Below are 27,627 nucleotides of genomic sequence, written 5' to 3' on the forward strand. Positions count from 1 at the left end.
TTGACCTCTGCTGAGACGCGGAAGAGTGTGAGAGAAGTAGGTTTGGTTAAAGAGAATCAAGCATTGGGTATCTCTGCAAAATAATTCTGGAGGGATTCTTTAGCTCAAGACCTTATGAAAATGGCTTGCGGAGACTGGTCGGAAGTGATCTAATAGCTGCAAAGATAACGATAGACAAAAGTCTATCCCAGAGGGTGATAGGTTTTTAAGTGGTACAAAGTGGGCACTTTTGATAGTTATGAATTGGTTTTGCCATGAATTAGAAAGAGTCAGGCAAAAGCAATTTTTAAGGAATTTATTGCAAGAAAAATGTTAATTAAATAATAGTACAAGTGATCAATAGTTACAGGGAAAAATCATGTCAGCTATCAAATAATGGATGAACTTCGGGAAATACCGGTGTATAATGTAATATCCAATTAATTTAAGTATCTTTAAAGGTCAGTCTCTGAGAAGAGAAGCCTTAACCATTGAGTCTGTTCTGATCCATCCAAATTGTTATTCATTTACAGTTGGCTAATTGTCTTCTGTGATTCCACCACCACATATTTTTTTTTTCACATGAGATTAGTGCAGGGGTGGTGTGTTCTATATCAAAGGCCAAAAATAGCATTTGTAGATTATTCTCATTCAGTGATCATATATAATTACTCAAAGTTTACTCTAATTGCTGTTCTTGTAGTTTGATTGATTTCTGGAAAAGAATATGCTTTCCTTCATAAGTCCTACCTTAACCCCTTGCCCTCAAACCCCAGCAAGAGGGCCCACCTGAGTCTGCAGGCGGCTTCTGCAACACCAGTGATCTTCAGTGCTTCAGCTCACAGTGTTTCCTGGGAAGAATCCCTTCCTGCTTAGGGTAGAAACTGGAAAGAAGTCATCCCATGAACCCCAGAATATGACCCTTGCTACTGCACCCCCTGAATACATGTAAGCCCTTTACATTCAGTCCTCAAAACCGCCCCGTGAAGTAGCTACCATTAATCTACCCCATTCACAAGTAACACCCAAGGCTCAAGTAGCAGCACATCCAAAGTCATGTGGCTGGTAAGTGACACAACTCATTTTCTGACCCCTAGTTTTTCACTGTTCAATGGAGACAACAAGCACTTTGCTGGGTCACTTCATCATAATTTCACCTCCTCTCCAACTTCCCTCACCCCACACCCAGGACAACTTGGGGGAAATTCAGTGATTACTATATTAGCTAATGATAAGGCTTTTGCCTTGCTGAATGAAGTGTGCAAACTGAGAGGAATTTGGAGAGAAAATACAGAAGAGAAACCTGTGCCAATGGTTGCAAGAGGAGGTCTGGGAGGGAGAGAGAGAAGCCAGGGGAGAGAACTTGAGGAGGAGTGAGGGGTTTCTTTTTATTTCTTTTTGTCTTTTAATTTTTAATTTTTATTTATTTTTTATACAGCAGGTTCTTATTAGTTATCTATTTTATACATATTAGTGTATATATGTCAATCCCAATCGAGTTAGGGGGTTTCTAATGGGGGTATCTATTTTGTCTTTGTGGAGCATTAGTATAATTTCTTCCCAAAGTGTTTGGTAGAATTCACCAGTGAACTCCACTGGGCCTCCAATTTTGTTGTTTTTCACGTCTAATTTTAATAGTGTGTGATATAGCCGTATCTCCTCAAGGCCCCTGATACTGGTAACGCTGCTTCTCCACCTGGAGGCCAGCTACTTAGGGATGTTCAGTTTGTGAAAATTAATCTGTGTATATTTTTCTGTATGTATGTAATACTTTGGTAAATTTTCTAAAAATAGTTTCCCTCTTTCAATTTTTTTTTAAAGTAGCTCGGATTCAAACTGACTTAAATAATAAGGACATTATTAACTCACATAATAACTCCAAGGAGGGCAGCCCCCGAATTGGTTACTTCAGCGTCCAGTAATATCATTAAGGACCCCGTTCCTCAATGACATTATGTCAGTTTTGTCCTCAGAGCTGCAAAAGTTCTGGGCATTATACCTAGACACAACCTTGCCAAGAGGAAGGGAGTATTTTCATCCTTGGATCCCTTTTTAAGAGCAAGAAAAATTTCCCAAAAGTAGGTCTGGTAATTTCTTATAGAATCAAACACACATCTACCCTGACCCAGCAATCCTACACCTGGCTATTTACCCATGAGAAATGGAAACACATGTACATACAGGCATACCTCGGAGATACTGAGGTTTAGTTCCAGACCATTAAAGCAAGTCACATGAATTTCCCAATGCTTATAAAAGTTATGTTTACACTATACTGTAGTCTATTAAGTGTGCAATAATAGTATTATTTCTAAAAAAATGTATACACCATGATTTAAAAATACTTTATTGCTAAAAAATGCTAACCATCATCTGAGCCTTCAGCGAGTCTCTAATCTTTTTGCTGGTGGAGGGTCTGAAATATTTAAAGAATTACCAAAATGTGACACAGAGGCACAAAGTGAGCAAAAGCTGTTGGAAAAATGGAGCCAATGCTTGCTCAATGCAGGGTTGCCACAGACCTTCAATTTGTAGAAAAGCAATATCTGTGAAGCACAATAAAGCGAGTGCAATAAAATGAGGTATGCTTGTATATACATGCACATGTGTACACACACATGCACACACACAGAAAACACACACAAGAATGTTCTTACCTGCCTTGACTCATAATATCCAAAATTTGGAAACAGTCTAGATATCAATCTATAGAAGAGTGGATAAACAAACTGTGGTATGTTTATTCAATGGAATACTACTCACTAATAAAAAGGAATAAATTATCAATACACATGACAACATGAATGAATCTAAAGACATTACGCAAAGTGAAATAAGCCATACATAAAGAATGCATACATAGTACATGGTGGGAAAAAAAAAATCAATGATGGAAAAAGGGTACATAGAGGAGTTTGCCTCTGGGAGTGGTAGGGTGAAAGGCCGGCCAGGATTGACTGAGAAGGGACATAGAGGAACTTTCTGGGAAGATAGTAATGTTCTAAGTCACAATAGGTTACATAGGTCCACGCATTTGTCAAATCAGTAAATATTCACTTAAGATTTGTGAATTTCTTCATCTATAAATTTTACCTCAAAAAAAAACTGAACAGATTTTGAATTTTAGTTAATGATATGAATGCCAAAGTATTTAGGCAGAAGTGAACTGATATTTGCAATTTACTTTGAAATGAATTTTTAAAAATAAGAGTAATTGATAGATAAAAAGATAGACAAATGGGTTGATATGTGAAATGGCAAGTTAAAAAAATCACAGTATAAACTGGGTGGTGCCTCTAGAGGTTCTCAACGTGAAATTCTCAATTTAGTGTACACAACTTTTTTCATGATAAAACGTTAGCGGGAAAAGGGTTTGTATAAAAAGGGTCTCAAGGCCAAATAATTTGGAAAATATTAGTTTAATGAAATTTAAGTAGGTTTCTTTAAGGGGAAGATTTATTAGAGCCTTAAATATACTGATATGAATGCTGGATTTATATACACACGTGTGTGTGTGTGTGTGTGTGTGTGTGTGTGTGTGTGTGTGTGTGTGTATTCCCTAACTTAGGTTCCCCCCACATAAAAACCAAACTGAAAGGGAAGAGAGAACTGTGAAACAGAGAGTGCTGTGCTCTCCAGCCCCCAACATTCCCCCACCTTCCGGGGACCACCACCAAGTGACTCTCGTCCCCTGGGCTTCAGCCTGGATTTCACTAGCTCATTTCCCTTCAGTCCTGGGCATATAAAACAAGCTGCTCTAAATCAGAACAGAAACCAGCCGGTCTTTCTGGTGACCTTGGCTGCCTTTCCTGCTCTGACCTCCTTTTAGCAGTAGGAAGATTGCCATCCATTCCTCATCATTTTTGTCAAATGAAAAGACCTGGATTTGGGCCCCCTTCATTCTCAAGAAGAAAATGGATTTCCTAGGGCCTGAGCAAATGCACTGTTGTTACTGATTTTAATTGGTGATTAAGCCCTGAACATCTTGAGAAATTAAGCCAGTTTCGATAGCCCAGATCTACAGGAAGCCAAATTGTCACAGCTCTCCATACTCACCATGTGTTAAAGTGACATTTCTGCTACCTTCCAGTCTAATTTTGGTGACTTTTTGTTTGAATTCACACTTGTGTGAATGTTAATAGCATGGGAGGGTTGCATGTGCTGAACGCACTGACATTTTCTCTCCTGAAGGAAGAAGCATATAGCCACCCCACACCCCGCAACAGCAGCTTTTGCTGTGTGTTGTGTGCCGTCGGTGCAGAGGATTGTGCAAGAAGAGGGAACAAGACCTTCTGGCTCTGTTCCCGGGTTCAGTTCCTGTGCCAGGAGCCCCAGGGGAAACCTCATCAGGCAGCCGCTTGGCCCCGAGGGCTCTGAGTGTCCGCTGCAAGCTGAGCAGGCAGGTAGATGAGCTCTGTGGAGTCATCTGGTGCCAGCTAACGAGCTCAGGAATGCGCTCCAGAACATGGGGCCAGCGATGCTTCCAAAGCAGACATGCGCCAGCAGCACTAATTGGACACGATTCCTCTCAAGCCGTTTGCGTTTACAAGTTCATCCCTGGAGCCTGTGGAGAAATGGAGCTAGCAAACGCCCGCAGCTTCATCTGCCCGCCTCTGGCAGGGAGCCTGCAAGGCTCATTGAAGCAGTTGTAATGTTGCCTGCTGTAAAAAGGAAGTCCGTGCTGCAAACACTCTATATCCTCACTTCATACCCCTGCCAGGGGCCCTGGTCAGAGCCTACAACCAGCCAGAGATCAAAAGTCTCCCTGGGCCAATAAGGTTCGTAATGAACACACTTCCCATAAGCCTGCGGCCTCTTAAAATTCAGAGCCAGAAAAGAAAAGTAAAAAAGAGAAAAAACCCAACAAAACAAACAAACAAAACCCCTCAAAGCCAATGATTTCAGAGACGACGTCAAAACAAACATTCAGGGCTTCCCTGGTGGCGCAGTGGTTGAGAGTCTGCCTGCCAATTCAGGGGACATGGGTTCGAGCCCTGGTCTGGGAGGATCCCACATGCCGCGGAGAGACTGGGCCCGTGAGCCACAACTACTGAGCCTGCGCATCTGGAGCCTGTGCTCCGCAACAGAGAGAGGCCGCGACAGTGAAGAGGCCCGCGCACCACGATGAAGAGTGGCCCCTGCTCGCCACAACTGGAGAAAGCCCTCGCACAGAAACGAAGACCCAACACACCCAAAAATAAATAAATAAATTAAAACAAAACAAAACAAAACAAAAAAAAAACAAACATTCATTTGAAGTCAGATCACGCTTTTTCGAAAATGATTTTTTTTTTTTTCCTGAACCATCTTAAAACATCAGGGAGTATTGCTACACATCCTAATGGGAAATCCAATACGTGCTTTTCCATGGTCACAGGCTCTTCGTTAAAAAGAGAATGCATAAAAGACAGACTACTTTGGCCGAAACCTCCTTTTCCCCTCGCCTCTCATGCTGATAAGTACTATTAGCAGAGAGCAATTCAAACGATACTGGTTCCTCCACATGACAGCACAGAGCTGGCTTGGTGAGCAGACACCAAGTGTCAACAAATCAGGGTAGCCACGCATGTTTCTGCTGCCGTGGCTCATCACCGAAGAAGACTGTGTCATGCTATTCCATGAATCGACCAGTTCTCTAGCAACCACTGTGCATGCACATCAGATGTTCAGAATGCTAGACCAAGTATCTTACCAAAGGTAATAAGGTGTAAATAGGTTCAGACTACTACTAAGTATACTCACTCAGAAGTTCAAATAAAGGCTGAGTCTGTGCTTGGTATTTATCCAGTTTCTCTCTGGCGGGGCCAGTCTTTTCATTGACTGGGACTTCTTTCTTGGCTCCACAGGGGTCTTCTTTTCATCTCTCACTTTCCTCTCTAGAATGACAGTGGTTGTTTACTGAGCACTTGTATGCATGCCTCCTCACTGCCCCACATTACACCAGAACATAAGTAAAATCATCCCTATTTTACAAGCAAGGAAACTGAGGCTCAGAGAAAATTGGCCAAGGCACACATTGCCAATAAGCTGCAGAGTTGGGATTTGAACACATCTGAGTCCCCAATCCATGCCCCTATTGATACACCATATCTTCTCCTGGAGTTTCTCTTTCCCCCTGGACAACTATTCTCACTCTTCATAAAACAATGGAGCCATTCATTCATTGACCCTTTCAACCATCAAGCCTTTATGGAGTACCTAGTACCAAAGTTAAACAGAAAGGAGTGCTTAGTTTACTTCCTAAAGAGAAGGCACTTCCTTTGAACCTGTGATTTTCCTCTACATCTACTCCCCAAAGCTTTCTGGTTCCCACAAGCATGTACCTACACAATCCACTATGGTCTTCAGAGTCCATACTTTTCACAGTTGCACAGTTTTCATTCCAAAACGGCACAAAGGTAGATGGTCACATGGTTAAAGGTTTCTAGTTGAGAAAGCATGAACTAGAGCAGCTTGTTAGGATCAGGATGTCTCTAGGTTAGATTACTCTAACGATGACCTAAGTGATTCCTATCCTTTCAGGAACTACTCTGGGTTTGTATTTGAATACAAACTAAGTCTCTCCAAGCACTAGTTCATCCTAGACGAAATTCACGAGAGAGGGGTTGGACAAAACTCTAGTTGGGAAATAAAGGTAAGTGTAATATCCTGGTTGAAGTTCTTGCTAGAAATAACATGGATTGGAATATCTAAAAGAATAAAAGAACAACAACGCTTGCTATTTCCTACTCACACTGGAAAAATGCTTTGGGTCACCAAGTTAAAATATTTAGAACTTATTTTAGCCGAAGCTAAAAACAGTGCTCATCAAAAGAAATAAGCAACTGACTAAACAAATAGAAAATACTGTACAAATGTAACAAATAGAATAGAGTTACAAATGTGGTAGGTATAAATTCAAGTATATATCTATTATAGTTTAAATGTCAAAGGTCTAAATATACCCATTACAAGACAGAGATTTTCAAAATAGATTAAAAACAAGATGCAAACACTAATCAAAAGAAAGCTCGAGTAGTTAGCTTAATTTCAGACAAAGCAGACTTCACGACAAGGAAGATTATCAGGAATAAAGAGAGAGATGACAGAGACATAATAAAGGCGTCAGTGCTCTAAGAAAACGAAACAATCCTAATGTGTATGCACCTAACAAGAGAACATCAAAATGCATGTGGTTCTGGGCCATCATGGGGCTGGCAGGGGACTCTGGATGGGCCCCCTCTTAGGCGTCAGAGTCTTTCCTTATCCTCACCTGAAATGCCACTCCTGTTCCCTGTAGTCACACCTTACACATCCTCTGACACAGAAACCACGACACTCGAGGTTGCATAGGCCTCTGGATCTGGACTTCCTTTTTTTTTTTTTTTTTTTTGCTAAACTTTGAAAAAATGGACTCTATTTCACTGATCTCTGCCTTATAATCTCCAGTAAACTTTCCCTGAGAATTCTCAAGAGACCCTCAAATCTTTACACTCACCAAACATGGTATGTTAATGGAAAAATGGCTCTTATAAGTAAGTACTACTCCCATGGACCAAATGTTACACATATGCTATTGTGATTAATAAACCACAAATTCTCTTGAGGACATTTCTAATTCATTGCATGTATTTTCTCAGTCATTCGATGCTAAACTATACCACTGTGTCACATCAGGGCCCAAGAATTCAAAGGATTGCTCAAGCGTACAATAAACATTAACTCTTACGATAAATCCTCACTTCACATTCTCTTCACCAAGAGCAAACCAGAGCCATTTGTGCTGTCCTTCTGCCCCTCCCCTGGAATGCTGCTGCCTCATCTACTCTCCAAACCCTCTACATCCTGGGGCCCATCTCCAGCCCCCCTTTCTTTTTTTTTTTAATAAATTTATTTTTTCTTGGCTGCGTTGGGTCTTTGTTGCTGCGTGTGGGCTTTCTCTAGTTGCGGTGAGCGGGGGCTACTCTTCGTTGCAGTGCACAGGCTTCTCATGCAGTGGCTTCTCTTGTTGGGGAGCACAGGCTCTAGACATGCGGGCTCAGTAGCTGTGGCACATGGGCTCAGTAGTTGTGGTGCATGGGCTTAGGGGCTCCGCGGCATGCGGGATCTTCCCGGACCAGGGATCAAACCTGTGTCCCCTGCCTTGGCAGGCGGATTCTTAACCACTGCGCAACCAGGGAAGCCCCCCTTTCTTCTTGCCACTTCCCCTCACTCTTAGTCTCTCTCTCATCATGATAGTCATGCCCATCTCTGCCCTCCTGTGGGAGCTGGAGTCTGGGCCCTCAAGGCAGGCACCACTTAATTTTCTTATTTGTACTCTGAGCCAGCAGACAGGTAAGAATTTTTAAGGTGCTGATAAGCAGAATTTCAAGACAGCAGTTTTGATTTGTTCAAAGTGAGTTTTCCCACCAAAGGGAAAAAAAGATAAAATATGCCAGTATGAAGGGATCCAAGTAGCATAGCCCGTTTCCTAGTTAATTCAAAACCTGACTTTTTGTATAGTGATGGTCAAGTTAAAGCTAGCAGACTGGCAAAGAAGGCAAGAATATACAATGGAGAAAAGACAGTCTCTTCAATAGGTGGTGCTGGGAAAACTGGACAGCTACTTGTAAAAGAATGAAATTAGAACATTCTCTAACACCATACACAAAAATAAACTCAAAAGGGATTAAAGACCTAAATGTAAGCCTGGATACTATAAAACTCTTAGAGGAAAACATAGGCAGAATACTCTTTGACATAAATCACAGCAATATCATTTTGGATCCACCTCCTAGAATAATGAAAATAAAAACAAAAATAAACAAATGGGACCTAATTAAACTCAAAATCTTCTGCACAGAAAAGGAAACCATAAACAAAACAAAATGACAACCCACAGAATGCGAGAAAATATTTGCAAACAAAGGAACTGATAAGGGATTAATCTCCAAAATATACAAACAGCTCATGCAGCTCAATATCAAAAGAACCACCAACCCAATCAAAAAATGGATGCAAGATCTAAATAGACATTTCTCCAAAGAAGACATACAGATGGCCAAAAAGCACATGAAAAAATACTCGACATCACTAATTATTAGAGAAACGCAAATCAAAACTACAATGAGGTTATCACCTCACGTAGGTCAGAATGGCCATCAAAAAATCTACAAACAATAAATGCTGGAGAGGGTGTGGAGAAAAGGGAACCATCTTACACTGCTGGTGGGAATGTAAATTGGTACAACCATTATGGAGAACAGTATGGAGGTTCCTTAAAAAACTAAATATAGAACTACCATATGATCCAGCAATCCTACTCCTGGGCATATATCCAGAGAAAACCATAATTTGAAAAGATACATGCACCCCAATGTTCACAGCAGCACTATTTACAATAGCCTAGACATGGAAGCAACCTAAATGTCCATTAACAGAGGAATGGATAAAGAAGATGTGGTACAGATATATCAATACAATGGAATATTACTCAGCCATAAAAAAGAATGAAATAATGCCACCTGCAGCAACATGGATGGACCTAGAGATTGTCATACTGAGTGAAGTAAGTCAGACAAAGACAAATATCATATGATATCACATATGTGTGGAATCTAAAAAAAAAAAAGAAAAAAGGTACAAATGAACTTATTTATAATACAGAAATAGAGTCACAGATGTCAAAAACAAACTTACGGTTACCAGGGGGAAGGGGGGGGAGAGGGATAAATTGGGAGATTGGGATTGACATATACACACTACTATATATAAAATAGATAACTAATAACTAATCCCTACTGTATTCCACAGGGAACTCTACTCAATACTCTGTAATGACCTATATGGGAAAAGAATCTAAAAAAGAGTCGATATATATATATGTATAACTGATTCACTTCATGGTACACCTGAAACTAACACAACAATATAAATCAACTATATTCATCAATAAGAATTTTAAAATAGCTAGCAGGCACTCTCATTTTATGTGATATTTATAAATTTTATGAGATATTTATCAGATTTATCAATTTAGGTATTTGCTTGGGATACAAACAAAACATACAGCAATTAGGAAACTGGCAAAATTAGTCTCTCCACCTCATGGTGTGAATTTCCTACTACTGGCTTCACAGGAAGTCACCCTGCTGAGCTTGACCACCGTAGGCAGATTTCTCTCTGTGGACTCTTACTGAAGAATTTACGAAAGCTCACAGTATTTGGGTGGAGAGGTTGTTGAAGTGTGGGTGAAAACTTGGACTGCAATCAGATTTTTACCACTCGCCAGCTGCATGCCCTTGGGAAAGTTATTTAACATACCTGAGTCAACTCCCATAAAATGGGGATAATAACAAACCTTGTGGTGATGTGAGGGTTAATAAGATAACGCATGTGAATTGCCCAACTTTTTTTTTTTTTTTAATTTAAAGATGATTCTACTCAATGGGAAAAGTACTATTTCTATACAAATCTCCAGGTAAACCAATTATTAATGAGTGTTTCCTTACAATTAAAGATACAGCAGTAGAATGCATAAACAGACGTTCTGGATTATACACAAACCATTAAGCCACTTTCAGTTTCTTGTGAAACCTCCACAAGTTACAGGATGTGTCTGAAGAATGTAACAGTTCCATTGTTTAAATTTACATCTGAAATTCAATTCAGACTTAAACAGAAGGGATTTGTATGAAGAGAGAAATCTTTTTAGAAAAGATTGTTCCTTGAGAATCATCAGCTCTAGATGACCTAAGATTCACATTTCAAAATAATTTATCTGGGGCTTCCCTGGTGGCGCAGTGGTTGAGAATCTGCCTGCCAATGCAAGGGACACGGGTTCGAGCCCTGGTCTGGGAAGATCCCACATGCCGCAGAGCGGCTGGGCCCGTGAGCCACAATTACTGAGCCTGCGCATCTGGAGCCTGTGCTCCGCAACAAGAGAGGCCGTGATAGTGAGTGGCCCCCACTTGCCGCAATTAGAGAAAGCCCTCGCACAGAAACGAAGACCCAACACAGCCATAAATAATAAAATAAAATAAAATAAAATAAAAATTAAAGAAAAAAATAATAATAATTTATCAGATATTTATTCCAATGTTGTCACAACCTATAAAATACTCTCAGTGGTTCCATAACAATTGCATCAACTCTTAAAGAGAGTAAAATAAAGAAGCTATTGTCTAGGGCTCTGGCTTAAATAAACCAAAGCACAAAAAAGCACAAGTCCTTGTTCAGGCAGGCATTATCAAGTGTACTACAATTCTCCAGAACATGAGATTTCTCTTGTCCTTCCTGGAAGTTGCAGACTTGAGAGCCACAAGACATGTCAATTCATGATTCCGTGCAATCAGGCATGAAGAACAACCACCAGGTGAATTTCTTGGTACATACGTAGTATGTAAACTTAAAATAATGAATTTTTTTATATAACTATTTTGACCTAGGAAAAAAAGATCCAATTTTTAGCATATGCCAAGAATTCATTTTCATTACTCAAGATACTTTCCCTTTCAGTTTGTGGCATCTGGTCCCATGCAGGAAATCTTCCTAGTTTTACAGTTCTAGCCTCCCTGGTTACATAACAGCCTCCCTTAATAAAGACAGGCTTCGACTGTTAACATCCTCCTTTCTTTCCCACATCAGGAACAGTATCTTTTTTCTTTTTAAAAAGTTATTTTTGCATTACCATCGATTATCAAAGTAGTATTACTGTATTTCTCATTTCAGAATTTACTTTTCCTTTCCAACTAAACTGAAAAAGTCGTATTACTTCCAGTTATAGGGGGAAAAAGTTAAGTGACTTGATTGAGAATTAGAGAATTCAAAATTATTGGTAAACAGTGGTCTGCAGTTTGACTTAAACTCATCTGTAAGTCTTTTTATATGTTTTTAAAAATACACTCAATCTGTAGAGGTTACCGAACTTTACAGTACATTTTAAGGAATCTCAAGGGAAAAGAGACATGATTATAAAGGCCCTCTCTCAAACAAACTCAGCAAGGAAATTTCAAAACTCAGTCTTTCATCTTGCTTTAATGACTTCATTTACGACTTTTGTGAAGAATGTGAACACATTAGAAATAGTAGCCATTTATTTTAAGTATCAGTTTTTATTAAAAAGTGCATTTTGATTATTTTATGATCTAGGTAAGCTGTTAATAAGATATCAGTATACTCTCTGGAATAATAACTTTACAAAGATTTAAAACAAACAAAATTTTAAAAGCCTTTTTATTTCCTTCACCATTATTGTTTTACAATACAAATATTACCTTGTGAATACACAAAAAAAACCCTACGGAAGATAATTCTGCTGCACGTAAAATACAGAATGGATATATATACTTCTTCATTCTTAAAAAACTATTTTGTTCTCCACATTGGCAAGTATAGAATAGAATACTTCCCCAAACATACTCATGTTAGGAGTAAAACTTAGGAGTTACATGCAGTTCCTGCACAAATATATTTTAAAGAAATAGATCTCTTCTTTGTTGTTTACCAACAAAATTGCCATGAGAGTATGGATAACTAATTTATAGCTTTCAGTTTTTAGTTAAGTGATCATTTTCAAAACTCTCTTTTTAAAAACAAAGTATTCATGGCTGTTTTCACTGTATAGTTAAAATCAAACTACCAAATAGATGATAAAATAATTGAAGTGGTACCTGTCATTGCCACCTGCTCACAATATGGGAACAGGCTCTGACTGTCTAATTAACTCTCCCATTCTTTAATTCATAGCAATTTAAAAACCATAAGCAGTCTTCTGATTTAATTTAGCTATAATGCAAAATTTAGTAGTGTATACATACATTTATATTTTCATGGAATACTTTATTTTAAATAAAAACATTGAAGATTGCCTACTGACCATACAATCAAGACAAGAAAGGCACTAGAAACATAGACAAATTTCTCTCCCAAGAAGCATTTTTAAATTTTAACTCTCTTTTCTCTGACATGTAAAAATCTTTAAATTTGGTTTTCATAACATCATTTTGAAAAATAAAGTTAGGAAATACTTAGAAAATCACTTTATAACAGAATCTTTTTTTTTTTTTTTGCACTTTTTGACACACTGTCTCTGCTGATTTTTACAAAATCCAAAGTTACCAAACCTTTCTGTGTCTGTCATTTTTATTTGAATATCGGTGCAACAGGTAGAAAGATTTCAGAATCGAACCCCATTCAGGTACTTAGAAACCTTCATAGAGACATTTGCTAGAAAATGGCTTACAGCCCAATCTTTGGGGCAAGAGATATGAAAAGTATGTTTTCCCAAGAAAATAATACGCTTTATTTCCAGGTGTGACCGGAAAGACCAGAACTTATGATATAAAAGCTTACATTTATGCTGCTGCATCATATACAAAGGAACACGGTGGTTGCAAGGTTATGTAAATCCCAAGCCTATGAACAGGAAATGTGTACAGTGCACGACAGGTTAAATTTTCTTTATTGTTGTCCAACGCGGGTCCTTTGGAGAGAAAAAAAGATCACAGTGCTGACCAGGTAACTCAATCGGTTAAGTCAAGGTCACTGTTGAAAGATAACAGGATAAGGGAGGTGTTCATTTTATGGCATCTTTTCTCATGGAGTTCTTAGCACTTCGGACGGCTCCTCTTTCCCCACCGTGTACAGCTGTTATGTGTCATTCACCAACCGGCTGTATTTAACTTGCCTACCGAGGTGGATTACTGGCCAGGGGAAGGGCCAATGGTAAGATCGAGGTACAATGCCTTGGACATTCCTTTCAAAGTACTGAAATGGCCTGTACCACCACACTCTGGCCAGGAGGTTCATCTGGGAAGCTTCTTTTAGCACCTAAGAGAACACAGAAAGAGAAAACCAAGTCAGGAAGAACAACTGATGGTTCCAGCCCCAAAAGGAACATACACGTTTCTCATAACCTTTCACTTTAGGTTCAAACAGTTTCCATATTAAAATTCACAAAGGCCCCCAGACCCGCCCAATGACCACATACATAGCCGCAGTTTCACACTCCCACCACCTGTCTACACTCTGCACTCAGCTGTAAACTGGGCCACACCCTAGCAGAAAAACAAATAACTCCAATTCTGGGAGTACACGGGGGAATGTGCGGCTTACTCACTCTCTCATCTATAAATAAATACCTCAATTAGTGTTTTAGCTACTCTTCTAGGATGAAAACAGAGAGACTTAATTAAATGTTAAGTATTAAGCTGGTGAGGGGCCAAAGATAGAAAAGAAGGTAGGAATGCAAATCAAGCAAGAGGTGGGCACAGCTTAAAAAGTATTTTCCAGGGACAATGAGAGTGTGATTCTTGTTCTAGAAGGATGCCATCTCCTGTGTCATTATATTGACGGATCAGCATCACAAGAGACAACACAACCATAGCTGACAACCTCTTAAGAAAAGAGAAACCGAAGACATCTGTGGATTCTTTGCACTTTTCCCCCTGCCACGCCAGCGACGGCAGGCCAAGAGCAACAGAAGTTACAATCAAATGGGGAGAAACACTCACTTGCTGGTTGGCCATAGTGTGGTACCACCAGAAGAGTCTTGTGGTGATGTAATATGCCACCACCACATCCACAGTGTAGTGGTCATGCGCCAAGAGAATACAGAAGATTCCAACCACGCTGAGAAGCCAGCAGATCCAGTGGTACCACCACAGTCGTCGAGGGGAATCTGAAAAGGAGAAATTTGCAATAGTCCCATTATTCAAGTACCACTGAGGGCACCCAACCATGCCTCAACTACTACTTCTGAATCCAATTACTTTGGATCTTTCCTTCTGAAAACACATCTTTTGGGGGTAGCAAATCTAAGGGCTTTCATTTCTCTGTAACGGAGGTTAGAAGGGAAGCAGCTTATTTCATAAAGTGATTTTCTTAGCCATAGTAAGTTATATTTGGTTATTACTTGATTCATATAATTATAAATGTAGCTTAAAAGGACAAATAAGGACAGGTTATTGCATCATGCTCCATTAAAATACAAAACAAAACCGCCCCCTGACAATTAAATTTACCAGGAAATAATTTGGGATTAATGCTCTATACAAAAATCAATACCTTTTGATCCTTATACATAGACTAGGCAATTATAATTGATACAACTGCCCTATTTGCTTTCCAAGCTCTGCAACCATACACTAATTTGAAAGTCTTTGAGATGTCCATTTCTCAAATACAAATAAGAGAGAATCCAAATGCCTGGGAATTCAAGCCCAAGTACGTTCCCAAGGGCAGGGCAGTGTCTGGGAAGTCACCTGATGGGAGATTCAAAATCTCTATTAGTGCAGGCCTTCCTACCTTGTATTCTCAGTGAGTGGGCTTCAGAGGGTCTGAAATTTTAGGCAACAATGTTGTCTTAGTGTGACCTACCCTTCTCACCCTGGGGAAGACAGTTTAGGCTTTTACAGAATTTTCAAGGGGTCCAAGTACCCATCATTCATTTAACCACTATTTACTGAGCATCTACGATGTGCCCAGGACAGGAACTGCTCTAGTCACTGGAATCAATGAACAAAATAGGCAAAGAGCCTGCCTTTGTGGGGAGATCCCTTCCTAGTAGTGAAGAGAAACAATACATAATAATTATAATAAAGTAAATTATACACTATGTTAGAAGGTATTAAATCCTATGGAAAAGTAAAAAATTGAACCAAATAAGTGGGATCAGCAGTAGCGAGGGTGAAGGGAGGTTCGTCAGTTTAAATGGAGTGGTCACGGTCGGGGGGAGGGTCTCAAGAGTACGTACAGGGCTCCATGGTCCATTTCCAGGAAAATCTGTATTTGGTCCTCTAACAATACAACAACAAAGACCGGCTACCGTTCATTCTCCCTGCACCTCTACTAGTGTCCCTATATGCCATCTATGTTAATTATCACAACCTCTCCCTCATTCATGAAGGAGCTATCAGTATCTCATTCTAAAGATGAGGAAACTATGACTTACAGAGGGTAGAGGTTCTCCCCAAGGTCACAGAGCTAGTAAGTGATAGCACCAGGATTCAAAATCAGTTTGTGACCCAAGTTTTCCAATATGGCATCTCCAAGGATAAGGCTTAACCCCATTAAAGTATTGCAGGTACCAACCAGCAGGCGGTAGGAATCCCGCCCCCCAGGGCCGCTGACATCGGGCCTGTTCTGTTCCCATTTTCCATGCCCGGTTACATTTCTCATGCAAGGCTGCTCTCGACTTACACTCTTTGATAAATAGGTAGGTGAGCGTGAGCATGACCGTGTGGCCGCTGTACAGGTAGTCCCCGCACATGTTGTGGGAGCCCGTGATGGACAGGCCGCCGCCAGCAATGAGCTTCATTATTCTCCGCAGTTGGGCTTCCCAGTCTCCAAAAAGCTGGTGGGAAAAGAAAAAATCAGACTCACTATTAGCCCACATAAAAGTCTGCTACGATTATAATTTATATGCAGAATTAAGCTTTGTAATATTGTGATTTATAATAAGAAATATATATTTGGTCTTCGTCCCTGTTCCTGGCGCAGAGCTTCTACAACCTTTGGAATTTCCCGAGAAGAGATAGAGGTGTCTTTTGTTATTCATAAAAGCCCCTTTCAACCACACCTAGGTTCATGTTCATGAGTTCAAGGTGACTTCTGGAAAGCCCCTAAGGATGGGGGTGGTTGCCAGGAGATCCAACCAGGTGACTAGAGGGTTGGAACCTCTTTCCCACTTCCCCCCACCTCCAAGGAGGGGAGAAGGGCTGGGGGTTCAGTGAGTTACCAATGGCCAATGATTTAATCAATCATGCCTCTATCATGAAGCCTCCACAGAAATCCAAAAGGACAGGGGTTTGGAGAGCTTCCAGCTTGGTGAACATGAGGAGATGCGGGGAGAGTGATGCACGCTCCTTCCCACATACCTTTGCCCTACACATCTCTCCGATGTGCCTGGTCCTAAGTTACATCCTTTTATAATAAACTGCTAATCTAGTAAGTAAAATGTTTTCCTGAGTTCTGTGAGCTCTAGCAAATTAATTGAACCCAAGGAGGGGGGGGGGTCACAGGAACTTCCAATTTATAGCTGGTCGGTAAGAAGTATAGGTGACAATCTGAACCTGTGATCAGAGTCTGAAGTGGTTGGGGGGTTGACAGTCAGTGTGAGACTGAGCCCTTACCCTGTGGGATCTGATGCTATTTCCAGGTAGACAGTGCCAGAATGGAGTTAAAGAGGGTTAAAGATTTGCTTGTGTGTGTGTGTGTGTGTGTGTGTGTGGGGAAACCCATGTATCTAGTCACAGAAGTATTCAGTGGGGTTTTCAGAGTACAGGAGATGCACAGGAGTGTTCTCCCTTTATGAGCTTATATTAAGACATGTAAAATCCCACCCCCCCCCCACCATGAAGTGTGCCCACTCAACATTCACTGCTGTTCAGACAGTCCTTGGACGAGTGTGGTCCTAGGGATGAAGCATGCAGCTTCAGAGTTTCCCTTAGATGTTGGCACTTTTTAGAGCACACGTCAGCAGATATTTGGTTACTAAATTTTCACTACACTGATAGGGAAAGACTGACTGATTGATTTACTACCGTAACTGCCATCTAGGGGAAAATCTCTGGGAAAAATTTAAAGATCTATTTCACACGCTTGGCCTAGGAGACAAATGTTCTACTAACTTATTAGCTAAAGCAGCTGGAGGTTGGAAAGTCAAATATATGAATTTTTTTTTGGTATGTGATTTTTGGGGACCAAATTGAAGCAAGGGACTGAGTAGGATGTACCTTGAATCTTCTGAAATTATGTGGGTAGAACTGCATGTTTTTCCTTTTAATAAGAGTGAAAAAGTTTATAAATAAATCTACCTGTCTCTGATACAAGTCTGGGCTGGATACTAGAGCGATAAATGGCATGAACAACTCATTCACTGAAACTTTTATTTGCTCTGGCAAATAAAATGTGTGACTGTCTATATTTTATGTTTGTCAGTATTCTTTAAAATTTTGCTTAGCCAATTTAATCACCATGACCCCTTTTCAACATTTAATATTCTGGGCTCTGGGAAACATGTTTCATTATCATTTCCCTTTAAAAAAACTGATCAAGATTTCTAGTTAAGGATGTCAGGTTGAACATACCACATAGCGGATATGGATTTCCAAATTGAAAGGGATCACTGAAAGCCAAGCTCAACAGAAGCAAACAGATCTACATAGCAAGACTCAGCATTATGGAACTTCAGAAACTTGGGGCTAACAAGGGACCTTCAAGCATCCAGAGATCAAAAACAAGCTTCACACAAAAGACCAAGAATCAGGCTTCTTCAAAAGCAATACTGGAAAAGAAAAGGCTTCAGAAAAATGCCTCCAAATTCTGAGGGAAAATGATTTCCAACTTAGAATTCTATACCCAGCCATATTATTAACTGAGCCTAAGCTTAAAAAATAGACCAAGGATAAACTAAAGTCATTTCATATATACAAGATTTCACAATATTTACCACCTATGTATTCTTTTTGTGGGAAATTACAGAAAAGGTGCTCTACAAAGCAAAGGAGCAAACAGAAAAAAGAAGAAACGGGATTTGCTAGGATACCAGCGAAGGGAAGACTGAGAGCTGTGCTGTAGGCCTAAGAGAGGGAGCCCCCTACATGGGTGAGTCAGAGCTCTGGAGATGAGCTAACAGAACACCTAATTCCGCGGCTGCACTGAGTCACAACACGGGAATGAGTAAGTACACAGAAAACTAACAGAGCAAAAAGCAAGGCAATTACGGACTCTACAGGAAATGAAATACTGTGTTGAAAAGGAAAAGTAATTATAGGAAACTATATGACTTGGCTATGAATAGCATTTACAAAACTGTAAGAATGTAAGCTCTGAATACTGAGTTAAATCAAGGACAGAAAATGACACTGCGAAGACGGGATAAGAAGCCTAAACTCCTGTGCTGGGATGGTGGGGGAGGGGAAGAAGGGAAGGAAAAGGCACAGAACACATACAAGCTGGGGGGGAGGATTGTGCGGGGAACACAAGGGCTCTAAATCCCGGCCTTCCCCAGCAGGAAGGCAGCAACAGCCTGTATTAGAAATTATAAAGAAACAATATTGCCATGGCACTTAGAGACCTGAGGATAAACACATACACACACACACATTCTCTAAAAAGAGTTAAAGAAGTGAAGGTAAATACCACAAGACTCAGTTAAAAGAGCTGAAAGAGAGTAGGAAAGCAGGCTGAGTATGATTAGGGCAAGGGTTGCGTACCATGGTTTTTCATAATAAGTCCTGTAGAATCATTTTGTTTCTTAAATTGCATGCATGTATAAACATGATAAAAATTTTTTTGAAAGTTTTAAATTGAAAGTTTGGTCTGGTTCTGTCATAACAACGGATAATAAATAGAAGAAAATTATGGCAAAAAAGCTTAGGTAGTTCTTTGGTTTACATTATTTCAAATTGTCCTTCTGAAACTCCCTCTGTGTTTTGAAAACTATAAATCATATTCTTGAGCACCATTCCCCCTAAATTTGCCCTCTCATTTTGGTAGGAAAATCTTTGTGGAGAAACTGTATGGGTAGGAAAAGAGGGAGAGATTATGAGGTAAACATGGCATTGAGGAAAAACAGCCAAAAATTAATGCTCCATTTCTAACAAGTGCCCTTAATACATCTATGCTTTCTTTTAAAAATATCTTTCCATGATTGTCAAACCTCTGCAAGGGGAAAGCCTCCTTAAAAGCTCAGTGGGGAACAGGAAAAGAAGGATGGTTACAGCTACCATAAAATTTTTTAATTACACTTCAAGGAAGCAAACAAACTCTAAGACAAATGACGAGACAATCGGAGCAGAAACAACTTAACATCTTTACTGTGTACACAGTACATATAAATCAAGTAAATAAGACCATTTAGGAAACAAAATTTATCAAAGGACAAAGGATGTGACCAGCTGGAGGCACTGGCTCTGTCAAACAAATAGAAATAAAAATTAACATTAACAGGAGCTCATTCTTTCCCATATCAAATTAGCAAAGCTAAAAAAAGACAGCCAATGATGGGGCAGGGACAATGTCACTGATCTTCTCAAACAGGCTCCTTAAAGAGGAGGGAAGGAACGTGGTAAATGCAGCAGCCAGCAGTGCAGGGCGGAAGAGGCAGTGGCCTCTGAAACAGACAGGCTGGGACAGGCTCTCCCCCAATTAGCTGTGTGACCCCGGGCAGCCGAACCACTCTAAGCCTCAATTTCCTCATCACCAACCTGGGGAGTAATATATTTATTACAACTGGCAAAATCCTCTGCAAAAATAATCATCAATATTGACCACCAATCCAAATAGCCATGACCTGTGTGTGACTCAGTGCTTAGTTGTTTCTAGGCACCTACCTCCAAGAAGTGATCCCGAACATGAAGAAAACCTTTACGCACAATATTATTTATAAAAGCAACGAACTAGAAACAACCTCAATGGGAATTGTTAAATAACTGTTCCCTTGCCGTTCAGAACCTGGGCCAGGGGAGTACTGGCAACACCAGGGTTGCCTGTCATTACAGGCATACCTTGGAGATATTTCAGGTTCGGTTCCAGACCACAGCAATAAAGTGAGTATTCCAATTAAGCGAGTTTCACGAATTTTTTGGTTTCCCAGTGCATAAAAAGTTATGGATATTGTAGTCTATTAAGCGTACAATAGCATTATGTCTAAAAAACCAATGTACGTGCCTTAATTAAAAAAATACTTTATTGCTAAAAATGCTAACCATCATCTGAGCCTTCAGCAAGTGGCAGTAGTAATATCAAAGATCACTGGTCACAGATCACGTAACAGATACAAAAAGTTTGAAAAATTGCAAGAATTACCAAAATGTGACACAGACGTGAAGTGAGCAAATGATGTTGGAAAAATGGCGGTGACAGACTTGTTCCACCCAGAATTGCCACAAACTGTCAGTTTCTAAAAATTGCGATAACTATAAAGTGGAATAAAGCAATGTTCAATAAAATGAGGTGTGCCTGTACCCTCTCAGGACCTACTAAGCCAGAATCTGAGGTGATTCAAATGCACACTATAGTGATTCAAATGCACTGAACTAGGCCATAATTGTTTAATACATTATTTAAAAATAAGCATACAATGACTTTGTAGTAAGTTATATCATAAATACTTTCTTCTACCGAGAGGAAAAAAATGAAACAAAATGTTTGGTATAATTATAACTGTTTAAAAAAACATGCATAGAAAAAATCTAGGATGTACACACTACATGTTAGCATGGTTTCCATGGAAACTGGTAGGAGTTCTCTCGTCTCTATCCCAAGGGAACTTCTATTCCTGCTTGTTGGGCTAGAAAGGAGGGGATTCCTGTGGAGTTCTGCAGTTCTGAGATTTAGGTTACCTTTGAGTACAGGCAGGAGACATGGGAAGAAAACAGAAGAAGAAGAGGAAGAGGAGGAACAAGGGGGAGGAGGGAGAAAGGAAAAGGAGGAAAAGGGAGGAGGGGAGGAGGGGGAGGGAGGAAGAGGAAGAAGCAAAAACAGGAGCAGCAAAAACAGGAAACTCCCAGCTCGATCTTTCTCACTTCTCATTTTAGTTTCCTTCACTCTGCCTGCTACCATCTCCCAGAGTCCTCAAAGGGCTGCTCCAGACACTGTGGCCTGTGCTTTGGGTTGCATTCAGTGGGAAAGAGGATGGAGTGTGTACCTGGAGCTCTAACCTCCCCATCAGGAGACTTCTGAGTGCTCATCTTTGAAAGCAGAGATATTTGGGGGACATTCACACAAACACTTTCTCAGTGGGCACTACAAAGCTGTGACAAGGTCTTGCATCTGCATCATTATGTGAATTATGATCTCCTAGGGTCAGAGAAAAATCGCTTTTCAGTAAAAACAGAGCAATTTTCTTCAACTTCTAATGAACGGCCAAGAAATTAAGTAAACTGGCCAAATCGCTTAAGCAATATAAGACATAGAAACTGAGAGCAAAGGCAGAGGGAGGGGCTTCTGAAAGAGACAGACCACTCCAGAAGGGTTCAAACCAGTGAGCCTTTGGTTACTAAAAAACAGGTTCCCCCAGTATGTTTTCAATGTTGAATACACAGTGCTCTGATGATAGGCTGTTCACCACCATTCAGTTTGCAGATGGCCTCATGCACTTGCCTTTTCTCTTAACTGCATCTGAAAAGTGGGGACATTTCACTGTTCTTCATCCCCTTCTGGCAGGAGAGGGAGAACCTGGAACCTAAACTCATCAAATAATGCTGCACGAATCAATGGCTTTGGTATAACTTGGAGGAAGGGCTAAAAGTGAGTGCTAAAGAGCAGAAATGCTATTTAATATAATCCTTGCGTCTGACCAATGCTTCATCTTACAGCAGCCCTGAAACATCAGCGAGGCAGGTCTTAACTCTGTCCTGGGTCCCCCGGCAGTTCAGTTTGGGAGCTGGAATGGGACCCAAGTCCTCTGACTCCACGTATGTATTATCTGCAAACTGCACGCTACCTGTACACTGCCAGCGCCTCCCCAAGCCTGCATAAACCAAGAACCGGATACACATGAAGCAACCTTGCTCTGAGCAGCCTAGGTTCCTTACAAAGGTAATGTCATGCCATCATGCCCCATACCAACCACCAGGAACAGTCAGGTGTCTCTCAGTGGACCTGTCCTCATTCATTCATTCAATGAATCTACGTACCACCACCAGGGCAAATAACTTCTTGTCTTGTTCCAGAAGAAAAGTCTTCCTCCAAAACAGAAAATTCACTATCATCCATGGCATGTAAAGAAAGCTGCTCTTCAACGCCCAGACCACAGGTCAGATCCGCTAAGCGAATCAAGCATCACGGAGCAGGATCAGTGGAATCCCCATCAATCCGTGTCCTGAGCAGCCTGCAACTGGGAAACACACGCTACGTACTGCAGTCCCCGCCTCAACTTCAACTCCCAAACAAAAGCAGCAAAACTATGCCACTTCCTGAATTTCAACAGGCACATGGCCCTCCTAACCAGTGATGCGCACTTAAGAACTAATTTGAGCCATGAAATGTCCTTGAGCATGACCTTGAAGACTCTGAGGGGAAGACGGTGTGTTGCTAAGTTTGATGAATGCTTTAGATTTCACAGCAGCACTGAGAGGTTCAAAACTGCCGCTTATAATTTCTCAGACCTTCTGTGATACATATATACAATGAAGATGTGGTACATATATACAATGGAATATTACTCAGCCATAAAAAGGAACGAAATTGGGTCATTTGTAGAGCTATGGATGGACCTAGAGTCTGTCATACAAAGTGAAGTAAGTCAGAAAGAGAAAAACAAATATCGTATATTAATGCATATGTGTGGAATCTAGAAAAATAGTACAGATGAACCTATTTCCAGGGCAGGAAGAGAGACTCAGATGTAGAGGATGGACGTGTGGACACAGTGGGGCAAGAGGAGGGTGGGAGGAATTGGGAGATTAGGTTTGACATAAATACACTACCATATGTAAAACAGATAGCTAGTGGGAACCTGCTGTATAGCACTGGGAGCTCAGTTCAGTGCTCTGTGATGACCTAGATGGGTGGGATAGGAGGTGGGGAGGGAGGTCCAAGAGGGAGGGGATACATGTATACATATAGCTGATTCACTTTGTTGTACAGCAGAAACTAACACAACACTGTAAAGCAATTATACGCCAATTAAAAAAAAAAACCGTCCCTTATAATTTCTCATACCTCTTTACTGTCGATTGAGGAGTAAAAAAAAAAACAACAAAAAGGAATGTAGGGTCGTTTCTACATAATAAAGTATTACATTTTGTTTGTACAGAGATTCCAACTTTTTAACGGAGTTTTCCTATCAATTATCTCATTGTAGCCTCACAAGCCTATCAGGTGGTTAGTGTATATGTAATTATATCCATTTTACAGATAAGCAAATAGAGGTGCTATTTTTCTATTTCACAGTGACTCAGTTGGGATCAGATCCAAATGTCTTACCTCTCACTAAAGGATCTTGCCTTTCAGGTCCCTGGAAAGAGCAGCTATTGGTGCAAACACTCCTCCAAAAAACAAAGGCTGGACAATGTCTCCAGGTTCACTTTTTTTGTTTTTGTCATGCTAATGATATTGAATCCATTTTACATAAATCATTTAAATATAGTTGAATGGTTTAAAATTTTTATTCATTATTCACTCAAGATCTATTTTTCATAAGTGTTTTTTCCACTTAAATCAAATTTCCCCATCTCTAAAAAAGTTATTTCCATGGGAATCTTTCACGAACAAATTACACATTTTCCGCCTTCTTGAACAAGATGTTTTCAGTTTGATCTTAACTTTCCTTGCTTTCTGTTGTGCTGTGTAGGAGGGATACTCCAAAGACCTCTAAGCTTACGTCATAAGAACAACAATGAGCATAAATCCAGACGCAAGCCCCAGTTTCGGGTTAACCATCCAGGTGGCTCTGGACAAACCATTTTACCCATTCTAGCTTCAGTTCCCTTATCTGGAAAATGGCGAGACCACCACCACCTCACCCTCAACCCTCACTGCCCAAGGGAGGTAATGTTTATGAAAGTGATTACTCAAAAATTATAAAGTGTATACAAATATCAGACCACATTACAATGATCAAGTTAGGCCCATCTTTTGGGTGAGGAGTTCCTTGAGAACTCAACGCTTAGCAGCCAAGAAGTGAAATTTGGATGGCTCTCCTTACATACACAGCCCTCACGGATGTTCATCTGTGATCACTTTTACGAATTCTTCCCCAGATGGTTATCATTTCATTCCTGGGAAGATTTAGTTTCATCCGCAAATATTATGTCCATCTCAACTGATCTGAAGTAGGGAGATTTCCCTATGCACATTCTGTTAGAACTCAGATATACAACTTTAAAAACATTCTTCCCTCCGCTGAGCTCTGAGGGATTTGGCTCTCCATACTGCTCCATTATCCAATGTATCCAAGAGTCCCTATACCAGGCAGGCTTTTTTTTTTTCATGGGGAGGGGTCTCTAAATAATCATCAGCAATAAAGCACTCATCCCCTACCAGCCTCCCTTTCCCCCAGTAAAAACCTAAAAATGTTTTCATGGCCTTTAGTAAGGAGACTTATCAAAGGCTTCATAAAATCTTAAATAAAGGTCAGCTATGGATTTCCATTTACCCAGATACTTATTTGTCACATTAAAGAAATCCAGTATTTCAGTCAGGCAAGATTTCCCTTTAACAAAAATTATATCTGAGAGATTCTGTAGCCTACCTGGTCATGAAGTGAAAATTGAAACAAAAATTCCCTCAAATTTTTGCTTTGAAAATGTGTTAAATCTAAAGAAGAGAATAATGAACAACCTTAGACTCTTCACTTAGACTCATCAATTATCAATATTTTGCCACATTTGCTTCTCCTTTTTCTCCCACTTTTTTTTCCTGGGCCATTTGAGAATTAAGTTGAACACATTATGACACTTTACCCTTAAATGTACAAACAAGGACATTTTCTTCTGTAATCACACTCACGAAATTTAACAATGATAGAATACTATCACGGTTAATAGACATCCTTATTCAGACTCCCCCATAGTCTCAACAATGTCCTGTATAGCTTTCCCCCCGAATCTAGGATTCAATCAGAGGAGACATATTGAGGGTACTTGTCATACTCTTAATTTTTCTTAGTCTACTAGCTTCTCAGTCCTTTTTTTTTTTTTTTTTTTAATGACAGTGACATTTTTAAAGAGTCCAGTCTAGTTTTTTTATATCAAGAGCATGTCCCTCCATTTGGCTTTATCTGATTGTTTCCTTATGTTTAAACTCAGGTTAAATGTTATTGGCAGGAATATACAGAAATGATGTGTCCTAACCAGTGCATCATATCAAAAAGCATCCGATATCATTCGTCCTGCTGCTGGTTTGATCACTTGGCTGCCAGAGTGTCTGCCAGATTTCTCCTCTGAATACACACCTTTGCCCCTTTATTATTAACAAGCAGTTTGTGACTTTTTGAAACTATATAAATATTACGGTGCCCCACCTTTCACCCAGTGGCTTTAGCATCTGTTGATGATTCTTGCTTGAATTATTACTATAGTGGTTGCAAAATGGTGATTTTCTATTGCTAATATTTCTTTTATATCTAGCAGTTAGTTTTTTCTCCACCAGCACTAATTTTTAAAGTGTTTCTTATTAAAGTATTATAATTAATTACTGTCATAATTTCATTGTGATGCTCAAATTGTCTCACACGTGGCCAGTGGGAGCCTCTCAAGCAGGACAGTATGGCTTCTGAATGGAACCCACTGGCCTGCAGTGTCTGGGAAGCTCTGGAACCTTCCTCAGGACGGAAGTCCTGCTGTCCATCTGCCTGTACTCTGACACAGTGGATCACGCTTCGTGTAGAGTCATACAGCGTCACCTCCGAGGCTCTTTGGATTTCTTCAGTGAATGCTTCTTCACCCTGGTGACCTCTTCACACTAGAAGGCTGCTGCCATGTAGGAAACCTCTGCCACCTTCCCAATGTTTGCCCTGGTCTAGGCATTCCTCATCTCTAAATTCGAAAAACCACACAAGAGAAGCCTCATCTGCCTCCCTCGTGTGAAGTACCAAGGACAGAGATGCGGCCGAACTTCTTGCCTCTGCCACTTAGTACCTGCAGGACAACAGGCAAGTCAAGCATCTCTGGACCAACTGCAACTTCCTCCCACTCATGCCTGTGAGACTTCAATGAAGAAACATTGAGAATCAGACCTGGCACGAAACAGGTAGACATAATTTAGCACCGCTCGAAGTCTACCTCCCCTCCTCTCTCCCAAACAGCTTACTTTCTGCATCACTGGAGAGATGGCTTTCTAAGAGACAGATGTGATCACATCCTATTCACGGCTTCAACCTTTCCTGGCTTCCTGTGGCCAAACTCCTTAGAAGGGTGACCAGACCCCTTAAAATCTGCCCACAACTTGCCTCTCTGGCTTCCTCTCTGCCACTCAGCCCACAGGATTCCACGCCCAGGCGTATCGAACTTTACCTGCGCCCTCAGACTTCCTTTCACACCCTTTCTGTTTTCTCCCTTTAACTCCGCTTGGCAGACACCTACTCATCCTTTTCAGACTTGGCTCGGACAGCACCTCCTCAGGGCAGCCAACACTCCCAGCAAAGTTTGCCACCTTCTTCTCTGCTTCCATGGCAACTGAGCACCACGTGCCTATTACAGCGAAGACTGTAGTCAGAGAATAATCGTATGTGTTACATGTCTGTCACAGCTTCTGGAGGCCCATTTGTCTTACATCATATTTGTGTATCCTCAAAATTTACCCCACACAAGACAGGTCCTCTAGAAATGTGTGTTCAGAAGTAAGCAATCTGCTTGTTTATGAAAAGAAGTCACATCTATAATCTCCCTGCCTCACAATCCCTGTCTCCCTGGCGACTTCCCATAAATAAGAAAACCATTTAGAAAGTTTATAAAATCATGTAAAAATGCATATAACAAATGTTAACTCTAAAGACACAGGAACAACTGCACAGAAAGCATGATCAGAACTATGTAAGAAAAATACACATAAAGAACTAATAAATATACTGAAACATGAACAGTAGATAGAACCATGAGTGTAAAAATTTTCCTCTTTTTACATTTTTATAATGTATCTATAATGAATGTAGAGTTTCTTTAAAATGGAGAAAAAATAATCTTTTTTTAAGACAGAAAGAAGTGACTTAGTACATTTTTCTTTTTTTCTCATTCCTGAAAA

The 27,627-nt window shown here is 40.3% G+C and overlaps 1 protein-coding gene across 22 annotated transcripts in view; it reads right to left on the reverse strand.

Moving 5' to 3' along the window:
• Positions 1-12,154: 12,154 nt before the first annotated feature.
• The window catches only part of SGMS1 (sphingomyelin synthase 1), a 294,748-nt gene continuing 279,275 nt past the window's right edge, over positions 12,155-27,627 (reverse strand). For all 22 annotated transcript variants that reach the window (XM_082339549.1, XM_082339540.1, XM_082339541.1 and 19 more), the window contains 3 exons: positions 16,138-16,291; positions 14,451-14,617; positions 12,155-13,767 (listed from right to left, as the gene is read on the reverse strand). In XM_082339549.1, coding sequence (XP_082195675.1) covers positions 13,588-13,767; positions 14,451-14,617; positions 16,138-16,291 — 501 coding nt within the window. In that variant the 3' untranslated portion in view covers positions 12,155-13,587. The remainder of the gene's footprint in view (positions 13,768-14,450; positions 14,618-16,137; positions 16,292-27,627) is intronic.

Source organism: Balaenoptera borealis, assembly GCF_965194805.1.
Source record: "Balaenoptera borealis genome assembly, chromosome: 10".
Classification (NCBI taxonomy): domain Eukaryota; kingdom Metazoa; phylum Chordata; class Mammalia; order Artiodactyla; family Balaenopteridae; genus Balaenoptera; species Balaenoptera borealis.